The sequence below is a fragment of the Manduca sexta genome, chromosome 22 (assembly GCF_014839805.1).
Source record: "Manduca sexta isolate Smith_Timp_Sample1 chromosome 22, JHU_Msex_v1.0, whole genome shotgun sequence".
Classification (NCBI taxonomy): Eukaryota; Metazoa; Arthropoda; class Insecta; order Lepidoptera; family Sphingidae; genus Manduca; species Manduca sexta.
The window spans coordinates 3,173,219-3,185,701 of NC_051136.1; the positions used below are offsets into that span (position 1 = coordinate 3,173,219).

A 12,483-nucleotide genomic window follows, 5' to 3' on the forward strand; every position below is an offset into this window, starting at 1 on the left:
TTTTTTCACATTGGCGATTAAAACTTATCGTTAGATGATACATATAACACTTTGACCCGTTTTCCAACTACCTAAATTATATTTCTCGACAATACGTACAGCCTAAAAGTTTGCAGCTCCACGACGACTTCTCTCTAGAGTTGCGCCATTTAAAAAAAAGGTCTTTTCTATCGCCGTTTGAGATGCAACTTCAAACATGAAATGATTGGAAAGGCTCTGTTTGTCGGTGAAGATTTTAAAGCAGCTCTGAAATCATGGATAAAGTTACTTACGCCTTTGTGTAGTGAAAATGTTATTGGAATACCATTGAGCTAGCATTTCTATTGTTCTTACTTGGGTCTGTTAGATTGCTATTTCCTCTCACATATTGAGAGTTAAGTTAGTTTAATTTAGCTGGAAATAGTACACAGCGAGTTTGGTATAAAATACATAAAGGTAAAGTACCTACCTTCAAGCAGTAGGTTGTAATGTTTTGATTGATTCAAAAAACTTTGTGATAGTGATACATACTTCAAACATGGTTGAATAAGACAGTTCCGAAGACTATTTTAACAAAGATCTGAGCGGTGTTCAAAAGTTTATAGACAATCATTATTCTTAAGCCAGCTTGTTGGCTCAATATTTAGTGGTATGAATATGATATTATTATCTTTCCTATGCATATCCTGAGTCATTTACAGGCTGATATTCTTTATAAGTGATAGATCGCTCGGGATAGTGAATGAATCCTTCTGAGCTAAATTTCGGCCACGACGGCCAATCTTAACGGAAATCAGCCACACAGGGGATATTATAGTGCACAGGTGTGTACTAACACTTTCAGACCAGTTAGGCAATTCGACATGACCGGAGATGGATCAAGGAGCAGTACCACGTAATTTCCTGGCTCGGGGATATCACACCACCAATTTCCTTACTCAGTAATTTTTAAAATGAAAAAAAAACCTAGTCACATTTCTTTTTAACCCGATCTGGGAATCGGATCCAGCACCTCAGCACGGTAGTCGTACTCGTACTGCGTACGCATTACAATTACTCAACCGAGATAGAGTACAGTAGACTGATGACAACATAAACATTACTTAGCATCATCATCAAGCTATATCTATCTACTATTTCATATATTATGTAATTAATCTAGTAATGTTCGTAATGTTCCATAATGTCCGTAATTACTGGATATACTCGTAATATAGTGACTCAAGGTGACGATCGTAATGCTTTGTAATAACAATTGGTACGTAATGTCGGTACTATTTTTAGGTAATGTTTATTCAACAGCCTTGTTATAAAAGTATAAAAGATTCTATCTCACTATGACAAGGTCCTATGTTACTATTTATGTATGTTGAAAAAATTAGATTTATAATTAATCGAGTTAATAAACTTTAAAACACAATACTTCATGGTTCTCTTTTTATTTATCTTTCGGATTGGATTATTTTACTATGAAGACTATACTTATGTCATATACATAATTCAATTTGTGCAGAAAACGTAACATAGAACCTTTATAGTGAGCCAGCGAAGTTTACATTTATGTTTACTGCGTAATGTAGGACTCTCCGAAAATTAGGTCTATTTTCCGGAGTGAATATCCTGGGGATTATGATGATGTATATATCGTAAGGAACTGAAGCGATTTTAATTAAAATAAAAAGAAATATCATTGACAACAGAAATACTTCCGCTAATATTTCACCAACCAACTGTTATCTACAACTGTCAATGATCAACTGCCCCAGTCTGTCAAACGTTCATCTATACAGCATCTCATCTATACACATATATATATATATATATATATATATATATATATATATATATATTTACCAATATTTTTAATTTATAAATGCATATGTTATTACATATGGTATTTAATGAGATTTATCATAGGGGTACACAATGATCTCCGGCTTGAGTTAACAGATAAAGGATGTTATGTTATTTTTTGTCCCAAAAATATATTTGCACCCGTGGGAAATAATTATTTAATTTGTTTTATAATTATTACACATGTGTATTATGTACAATATATTACAGGATGCAGTATGGATCGCAGACACATCTCATCGTCCAGTTTTCCAGTTTCCACCAGCCATACCACCAGCTAAGACCAGGCACCAGACGCCAGCGGCGCTTCCTCAACGTTATGTTAAAACGCCACACTATATATATATATATATATATATATATATATATATATATATATATATATATATATATATATATATATATATATATATATATATATATATATATATATATAGATCACGCGTGAACGGCTGGACCGATTTCACAAATTTTTTTGTTATGTTTGTTATTGCCAGGAGAGGGTTCTTATGAAAGAAAAAATTCAAAACAATAGAAAATTTAAGAAAACTTAACGACACTATTAATTTTACATAACTGTCAGTGGTTTGAAATAACTGTCAGCGATCGACAGAATGCGCGCGTGCATACATAGTTAAGACAGGACAACGTCTGTCGGGTCAGCTAGTTGTTTATGAAAACACACAAAAGGTTACATTTGTGATAACAAATACCGTCACTAAAATATTTTTATTCTTACAATATAATATGTGTAATTACAAGACGAATGCAAATATAACCAAGTATAAACATAAAAACTTTTTTCTTCAGAAAAAACCAAAAAGGTCCTAAAAGATGTTCTTTGAAATTTTATACTTACACGTTATTTCCTTATTATTTGTTCAAGTTTGTCTAGTAAAGCTCGCTATAAACGATTAAACCGCCTTTAATAACACATTTTATAGTTATAAACTTCTTTTCCCAAAGAATCTTAAAATGGCATACAACAATGAACAAGGAATTATATATTTTTTCTAGATATATGATTGATTATAGAAATATAATAAGATTTTTTAGACACGCCACAAAGCGAGTGAACATTATGCACATAGCCAGTCATATAAAATACGTACGCGGTGAATTAACTTGTAATTTACTTAAATAATTATAAAATACAGCACTCTATTATTGGCTAAACTAACAACTCCTATTCAAGTTAGATAATAAAATTTCACACAATACCTCTTACACATAATCTCATCTGAATACATTTTCCATGCAGAATAGTATATTTTCGCTATAAAATGGACGCAGGCTACTTACTAAATTCAAAAGCTATTCAATCGTTTCCGCATGATCACGTCGCATGCAGCGTAAGAGCATCAGAAGAATAGATAACCACCTAACAATGCTATAGTGGCACAATAGCCATGATTTAGCTTGCCTTCTGGAAATAATATTATTTTAGAAATTAGCAGTCTCCATTTTCGGGTATTTTCTTTCTTTAGCGGGGTTTAAATTATAATATGCTTTCTAGTAAAAATATTTAAAATTTATTTGGTAGGTAGTTTCGAATATTGGTCTCTACAGTTCACAAATTAATAATCATTATTGCAGATAGTCACCTAGAAATTCTACTGACTTACGTTTTATAGAAATTATTATATTTATCAGCATTTATAAAATTAATTATTATCATAGATTGACGTTCTCGGTTAAAGACACAGTAAACGTAGCTTATTAATAACGGTATGCAAAAAAATGATTAAACAATTAACACAAGTTTACGAAAATCGCCTTAATGGATATAGGCCTTAAGCCACTAATTCAATGCTACAGCTCCGTAAATCAAATTAAAGCACTAACTAACCAACTCGCAGTATATTACGCGTAATCTGTTCTGATCACTTGATTTTCAATTATGCGAAAATCGACTCCATTCAAATGCAGTTTTAAACCTTACGTATATTGAGAAATGTTCTCGTGGAGATCTGTTGAAATCCTCGAGCAAAGCAAGATTGCCTCCGATTACCCGACTGGGGCAAGAAAGAAGTCGACTAAGTGGAGTGTACAATTTGTATGAGTGCGTCTTGCCGTGTTTGCGTTGCCGTTGCGTTTATGCACTCTCTATTTCAACTAGATATGAAACGTGTTCTTAGCTCTTCAATGACCCTTTTCGGATCTGCAGACTTTTTTTTTTGAAAGCAACTGGATTGAATAACAAAGTGAGCTCTTTGATTGGCCTTTCAGCGGGGGTTGTTTTGATTTAAGTTTTCATCTTTCAATGGGTTTTGATGTTGAGATGTTTAATGTTGAATGTTTGTGATTAGTTGCAGGGGGTGAGTAGAAATGGGTATGTAATCAAACGTGAGCCCTTTTCATCTTGTTTTCATCGTTTTATGTACGTACTTAATTGAGCTAATTTATAGGCTCTTAATTATTAACTCGATCAGTTTTATGTCTCTGGGTCTTAAATTATAATTTGAGATAAGGTATAAAGTAGCAAATTGATTAATTAAACATTAATTAAAATAGTAATCCTATCTTACTTCTTACTAACATTATAAATGTAAATCTTTGTGAAAATGTTTGGATGTTTGTAAGATGTAAACGCAGAAACCATTGAAAGGATTTGGTTGAATTTTGGACAGCAGATTGACTGCGTAACTATATAATATATCCTGGGATATACAGGCTACTTTTTGTCGAGGTAATTTGCTTCCGTATGTAATATTTATTTAACTGGTTTTTAGTTAGACGGTATTGAAGGTGTACTAATTACGTTATGGATTGCTACACTGATTGTGCCATTTTTATAGCGGGAAATACTCTGCATGCGGACCCAGCCGCGAGTAACACCTAGTTTCGTAATAATCAATTTTAATAACATTGGTTTATTTACTCTATATTTATTTATAAAGTAAAGTATTTAATAATCAACATCCACATCAGCGAAACGATTATTCTAAAACATAAAAATAATATTCCCCAATGATGCAAATAAAAATTAATCAAAAGTATCGTCGCAATGTCACATTTCTCTCTCACTTTACAAATAACGGTAATTTATGCCGCAATACCTTTCGCAAGTAGCGACCGGTGATTGTTTTATTCCTATCCCGCGGGATCGTAGCTGGATGCAGTTGACCTAGATATACGGATTCTATCGAACGAGGCTCCCATGGTGATGTCTCCACTAATCATGGTCACGGATGGACGGACAAACTAAAAAGGTTGGAAAGTTTCAGTGAAATTGCAGTTGGGTGTAATTTAAAACATTTTACAGGTTAAACGTGTAAGGCATTGTTTATATAGTGCATGCTGCTATTGTTAATCATGTTCTGCGAGTGATATGGGATATTTTTTTGCGTTCCACATTTATAGGAATGATTGAAGATGAATTTCCTATGTATTTTTGTCTTGTATGAAGCAAATTCTATGTAAGAATATTATTTCGAATGATTTTAAAACAATGCTTCTTTAAATGTTGAAATAAAACTATGCTTTCGGTTTTTATCGCGATTATTTATATTACAATTTTCTATCGACGTTTCGAAGACTTTGTAGCTTTCATAGTGACGGGGCGGACTGAGGTGTAGTTCGCTCAAAACATTCATAAAATATCAAAACAACTCATAAAATCATTAATTTAACCATTATTATACCCTAGCTTTTGCTCACGACTTCACCCCGTGAAGGAGTTTTTCAAAATATAAGACCTATATATTTTCCTGGAGCAAAAAGTAGCCTATGGTTTTAGGATCTTAAATTATTTTCAGACCAAATTTAATCGAAATCCTTTCTTTACAAATATTTTGAGTCTATCACGTTCAGACAGAAGCAGCGGGGGAATATGTTATATAGCGATTACCATGATCAAACGTCCTGAACACAAATTGATTATAACCATAACCAACAAAACTAAAAAGCCTCTCATCGAAAGCAATATTTTCGAAAATACAAAAGGCAGATAACAATCGCGTGCAATAATAAAAAACAATCCAATCTGTTAACGAGATACAATGTGATATATCCACAAAGCACACATCGCTCTCATTTCGACGGATCGAATAAACACTGTTGACATACGAAATCTGCGCGTGTTGAGGCCACGGTTGTAACGGAGAATGTGATGATTGGAGCTGCCGGATCTGGGTTATTTTTATACTGAGACGGGAAATTGACCCTACTGAACATGATTGTTAGTGGTGTAGGGTCCATATACATGTCGGCAAATTGACTCTAATGAACATGATGGTTAGTGGTGTAGGGTCCATATACATGTCGGCAAATTGACTCTACTGAACATGATGGTTAGGTGTAGGGTCCATATACATGTCGGCAAATTGACTCTACTGAATATGATGGTTAGGTGTAGGGTCCATATACATGTCGGCAAATTGACTCTACTGAACATGATGGTTAGGTGTAGGGTCCATATACATGTCGGCAAATTGACTCTACTGAACATGATGGTTAGGTGTAGGGTCCATATACATGTCGGCAAATTGACTCTACTGAACATGGTGGTTAGGTGTAGGGTCCATATACATGTCGGCAAATTGACTCTACTGAACATGATGGTTAGGTGTAGGGTCCATATACATGTCGGCAAATTGACTCTACTTAACATGATGGTTAGGTGTAGGGTCCATGGGGTGCTAGGTCAGGAAACCTCCTCGTGGTGCACCCTGGGCAACGGCGCGTCGTTCGAGCTGGTTGGCGCGACGGCCAATATCCTGACAATGGAGTTGGATGGCGGTCGTCGCCCCTTGCGGCGGCCGTCGTCCGATTCGGACGAGGTGGGCCCATCTCGGGCGGCTCCCGGTTCTGTCCGGGGGCGTGGGAATTAGATGGAAACCCAAAAAATAATAAAAAAGAGTGCACTGTCGAGGTAGAATTGCTCTCCGACCGCGACATCACGTTGGCGACTGGGCGTAACACTGCCTCCACCTCGACTGCCGAGATACGCGGTGGTAGTGGCTCTAAGCCAAAGAAGGCGGTGGCCGCTAGGAGGCGCGCGCCGGCCCGGATCCTGAGCGAGTCCGAGCCGAGCAGTGACTCTTCGCGGCTACCTAGGCGAATAACGCGGCAATCCCGTAAGCCGGCCTCAAAAAGGCCGCGGGGAGTCCGCACGAGTGGCAGTGGCAGCGCAACGGACCCAGTATTGCGCGCCGCTGCCCAAAAATGTGTGGGGCCTCAGCCTCGGATACGGAGGAGGATGACTCCGTGGCCGGAATTAAAGGCTTACCAGTCGGCCCTGAGGGAGGAACGTGTGGCCGAAGCCGCCCGCGCAGTGGAGGAGGAGGCAGCGCTCCAGGAAGTGGGGATCGTGGCGCCCTGCCCGAAAATTGCGGCGCCAAAGTCGGCAAAGGTTCCCACAAAGAACCTCCTCCTTGAGGTGGCGGAGAACATCCGTCACGTCTCACAAGCGTCCCGGAACCTCAAAGGGACGTTTGTGAAGGCTCTCAGGAAGATGCCGCCAAGCTGCAGGAGCGCGCGGAAGAGCCCTCCTCCGCGGAAACCGCGAGACTGGAGGCCATAATAGCCTCCCTCGAGCGGAAGGTGACGGCACTGGAGGCTGCCTTGGCCACAGAACAAAATCCTCGAGGATTTTGTCGCCGGCGACCGCTCCAGGGAGCCGAAGGCGGCCTCTAAGAAAAGGAGGAGGATCGCCTCGAGCGGCATGAGAGACGGATGGAAGCTCTCATGGAGAAAACGCTCGAGGCGATCTCGGCCAAACTCGCCCCAGCGCCCTTCCCACGCTCGTCAGTGGCGTCGGTGGTGTCTGGCCCGTCCTGGCCAGCCGTCGGGGAGAGGAGGAGTCGGGCAGCAGCAACACTCGCGGCTCCGCCCAGATCTGCTGACGTTCCAGCTCCCGCCTCGGCCCCGCTCCTGCAGCCACACCTGTGGCCGAGGAGCCTGCCCAACGCCCGCCGCGTCGGCGTATGCGGGGTCCAGGAGGAGAGCGGCGACGCCTCTGCCTCAATCCGCTCCGGCCCCCACAACAGTGGAAGAAGGGTGGACAGTGGTGGGTAACCGGGGCGGCAGGGGAAGAGGAACAAGAGGAGGACCGGGCCGAAGCCGAACGCCCCAAATGCCGGCCAGAGGCAGAAGGTGGTGCGCAAGGTTGTGCCCCAGCTTCGTCTTCCGAAGAAGGCTGCCGTCACCCTGACGGTAGCACCGGAGGCGGTAGAACGGGGCACGACCTACGCCCAGGCCCTGCAGGCGGTCAGGGGCAAAGTCGACCTGGCCAGCCTTGGCATCGGGGTCGGCATGAAGGCGCGACGGGTGGCCACCGGTGCCTACCTTTTCGAGGTGCCCGGACCTGAGTCCGAGGCGAAAGCCGACTCCCTCGTCATCAAAATGAGGGAGGCGCTCTGTGGGTCGGAAGGCGTTCGCGTCTCCCGGCCCGTCATGACGGCAGAGCTGCGCATCTCAGGGCTTGACGAGTCCGTCACCCCTGACGATGTCGCAACGGCTATCGCCAAAATCGGAGAGTGTTCGATCGAGGACCTGAAGGTGGGCCAGGTCAAGATCGAGCACTCGGGTCTGGGCGCCGCGTGGGCCCAGTGCCCGGCAAAGGTGGCGGATAAGGTCGCCAGGGCAGGACGCGTCCTGGTAGGCTTCGTGTCCGCCGGGGTCCGGCTCCTTGAGCCGAGGCCCCAAAGGTGTTACAGGTGCCTTTGCCGGGGGCACGTAGGTGCTAAATGCACCGCAGGGGTGGACCGCAGCGGGATCTGCTACCGTTGCGGTCTTGAGGGCCACAAGGCCAAGGGTTGCTCCGCGGAGCCGCATTGCGCAGTGTGCGCAGCTGCCGGCAAACCCGCGGGGCACAGGGTGGGCGGCAAGGATTGCGTCGCCTCTTCGATCCCCTCCCGCAACCGTCGCGGAGGAGGTGCCGAGGTTGTGACGCGTCCGCAACCGTCCCACCCAGTGGAGATGGAGATCGCCCATTAAATCATGGCACAAAACATTTCCTCCAGGCGAACATCAATCACTGCGCCAGAGCGCAGGACTTGCTTGTTCAGAGCCTGGCGCAGTGGTCAATCCACGTGGCTGTAGTCAGCGAGCCGTATTTCGTTCCCCGGGATGACTGGGCAGGGGACTCCGACGGCTCGGTGGCTGTCATCACCCGGGTGCCGCCGGCTCCCCGCCCTTCGAAAAAGTAGCGAAGGGTACCGGATGTGTGGCGGTTCTGTTGGGGGTGTGGGTAGTGGGGCCTACTTCTCCCCAACAGATCCCTAGCCGAATTGAGAGTTTTCTCATTCGGCTGGGAACCCTGGTGGTGCAAAGCAGCCAGCCCCGCCCTGTGCTTGTCGCCGGCGACTTCAATGCCAAATCCTTGGCCTGGGGTTCGTCGGTGACGGACGCGCGGGTAGGGCCCTGGAGGAATGGGCGATCTCCTCAGGACTGGTCGTCCTAAATCGGGGTCGGAGGACACGTGCGTGCGGCACAACGGGGGTTCGGTGGTGGACATCACGTTCGCCACCCCGGACCTAGCCCGCCGTGTCCAGGGCTGGAGAGTCCTGGTGGAGGAGGAGACGCTGTCCGATCACCGGTACATACGGTTCAGTGTCTCCACTCCCGGACCAACCAGCCCAGTAACAGTGGAAGTTTGACCTCCCGACGATGGGGCGGCCAGCGTTGGGCCGTTACGCGGCTCAACCGGGAGGCCGTGAAGGAAGCCGCTCTTGTTCAGGCGTGGTTCCCTGTACCGGCAGGGCCGGTGCGGGTCGAAGAGGAGGCGGAGTGGTTCGGGGGCAATGTCGCAAATCTGCGACGCGGCCATGCCCCGGGCCCGATGCCTCCCTCCAAGCGACAGGTGTACTGGTGGTCGGCGGAGCTCACCCAGTTACGCGCGTCCTGCATGGCTGCGCGCCGTCGACTCGCCAGACACCGCCGCCGTCATTCCCGTCCGCCCGGCGATGATGAACAGGAGCGGCTGCTTCACGGCCTACACAAGACGGCCAAGAGAGCGCTGCGGGTGGCCATTGCGCAAGCAAAGGCCGCGGCACGTGAGGAGTCTCGGAGAACTCTCGACAGCGACCCGTGGGGACGCCCGTACCGCATGGCGTTGAGCAAGCTCCGCCCGTGGGCGCCACGCTGACGCAGAGTCTCCGAGCCGATCTGGTGACGGACGTTGTCGCGGCGTTATTTCCGGCCACCCAGGAGGCCATTCCTCCACCGATGGCGCCACGTCCATCGGCGCCATCGTTGTCGATTCCGGCAGAGGATATCCCGGAGGTTTCGCCTGGAGAGCTCAGGTGGCAGTGTCTCGGTTGCGGAGCAAAACTCGGCTCCGGGGCTCGACGGTGTACCCGGACGTGTCTGGGTCCTCGCTGTCGAGTCACTGGGTACGAGGCTCCGTAGCCTTTTCTCCGCGTGCTTTGAGCAGGGCACTTTCCCGTCGCGGTGGAAGACGGGGAAGCTTGTCCTGCTCAAGAAAGAAGGAGACCCGCAGAGTCGCCATCGGCCTACCGACCGATCGTGTTGCTCGACGAGGTGTGCAAACTGTTCGAGCGTGTGGTACACGCTCGCCTCGTCGGGCATCTCGAGCGGATCGGCCCGGATCTGGCCGCTTGCCAGTACGGGTTTAGGCGCGGCCGATCCACGATTCACGCGATTCTGCGGGTGAAAGCACTGGCGGAGGATGCAGTCGCTCGGGGTAGGATCGTGCTGGCGGTGTCCTTGGATATCGCCAACGCGTTTAACATGCCCTGGGCCTGCATCAACGAGGCACTGCGGTATCACGAGGTGCCACCTTATCTCCGGCGTCTGGTGCGCTCGTACTTGTCAGACAGGTACGTGGTGTATCCGGGCGCTGACGGGTGGCACCGTAGAGCGATGTCGTGCGGTGTCCCGCAGGGCTCGGTCCTCGGGCCGCTCCTGTGGAACATCGGCTACGACTGGGTGCTCCGTGGTACCAACCTTCGAGGCGTCGCCGTCGTCTGCTATGCGGACGACACGCTCGTGACGGCGACGGCCAGGACCTTTCAGAGGGCGTCCCTGCTCGCCTCATTCGGTACCGGGTGGTGGTGCGCAGGATTCGGCGACTGGGTCTCGCGGTGGCTCTCCACAAGACCGAGGCCCTTGCCTTCCATGGGCCTCGGGTAGGCCGCCCATCGAGGCCTACATCTCTGTGGAGGGCGTGCGGATACCCGTCGGCTCAAAGATGAAGTATCTCGGTCTTCATCTGGACAGCCGATGGGACTTCCGCGCGCACTTTGAGCTCTCGCCGAAGTTGGTACGGACGGCCGATGCTCTCGGCCGTCTGCTACCAAACGTCGAAGGTCCTGGCAATCCCTGCCGGAATCTGTACGCTGGAGTCGTGCGGTCTATGGCCCTATACGGTTCTCCCGTATGGGCCAATTCCTGAACGACCGCTGCGTCAGGCTGCTGCGAACCGCAGCGCATGGTGGCTCAGCGTATCGTCAGGGGCTACCGCACGATCTCACACGAAGCGGCTGCGTATTGGCGGGCACTCTGCCCTGGGATCTCGACGCGCGGGCTCTCTCTTCTGTCTTCTGGTGGCGGGAAGAGAGCTTGCGCCGAGGACAGAGGCTAGCCCCAAGAGGTCGAGACCACTCTGGTCTCCCTCCGCAACGCCGCTGTGGAGGAATGGCAGCTCAGGCTGGAGAGCCCGAGTGCGGGCTTGAGGACCGTCGCGGCAGTGCGACCCGTCCTTCGTCAGTGGTTGGACAGGCGCCACGGTGCGCCGACATTCCGGCTGACGCAGGTGCTCACCGGGCACGGGTGCTTCGGTGCATACCTGTGTCGCATAGCCGGGAAGGAGGAGTCCGCCGTGTGCCACCACTGTGGCAACTGCCGCGAGGACACGGCCCAACACACTCTCGAGGAGTGCCCAGCCTGGACGGAAGAGCGCAGCGCTCTCTTGGCCGTCATCGGAAGCGACCTCTCGTTGCCGACCGTGGTCGCCGCCATGGTCCGCAGTCGGAGGTCGTGGCGAGCTATGGCCTCCTTCTGCGAGCGTGCCATGTCGCAGAAGGAGGCCGCGGGCAGATAGGGAGCAGACCGATCCCGCCCGCCGCCGCCGCCAGAGGAGGAGAAGGAGGCGTCGGGGCGACGGTGTCTAACCCGTCGCCCTGCGCCTCGTGAACAACCCAGGGCCGCCGCTCTACCATCCATTAAGGCGGCCCACGGGGTGGGCGACAGCGTGAAGGGCTAGGCCTCACGTTGTCGCCGTCGCCACAGCGACGCTCGGCGTGCGGGGAACGGACCTTTCCCCGCCGAGTCGGGCCGCGAAAGCGGCACTGCGCAGGGGCGGTTCCGGCGCAATCCATGCGTTCTGCTCAGGTTTTCCCGGAGCCGTCCCTAATGCGCCGATGATGGCCCACGCGGGGTTTTAGTCGGTATTCCGGTGCGCTAAGTCTGGTAGGGACCCACCCAGCGATCGCCCATCACATCTCGGGCGACTCCTAGCATCGCTGGGTGGAAGGCGCCGGTGAGTCCGACACTCCCCGCCTCTTCGGAGGTGGGGGTCCGTAAATGGTTTTTCCCGCGACACAAAAAAGGTGTAGGGTCCATATACATGTCGGCTTAAATTGACTCTAATGAACATGATGTGGTTGATCCATATTGTCGGGTCCATGATACATGTCGGCAAATTGACTCTACTGAACATGATGGTTAGGTGTAGGGTCCATATAA

The 12,483-nt window shown here is 48.5% G+C and overlaps 1 protein-coding gene across 1 annotated transcript in view; it reads left to right on the top strand.

The window, feature by feature from the left end:
• The window catches only part of LOC119190185, a 115,214-nt gene extending 107,857 nt beyond the window's left edge, over positions 1–7,357 (top strand). The window contains exon 3 of the mRNA XM_037441484.1: positions 6,528–7,357. Coding sequence (XP_037297381.1) covers positions 6,528–7,357 — 830 coding nt within the window. The remainder of the gene's footprint in view (positions 1–6,527) is intronic.
• Positions 7,358–12,483: the final 5,126 nt, after the last annotated feature.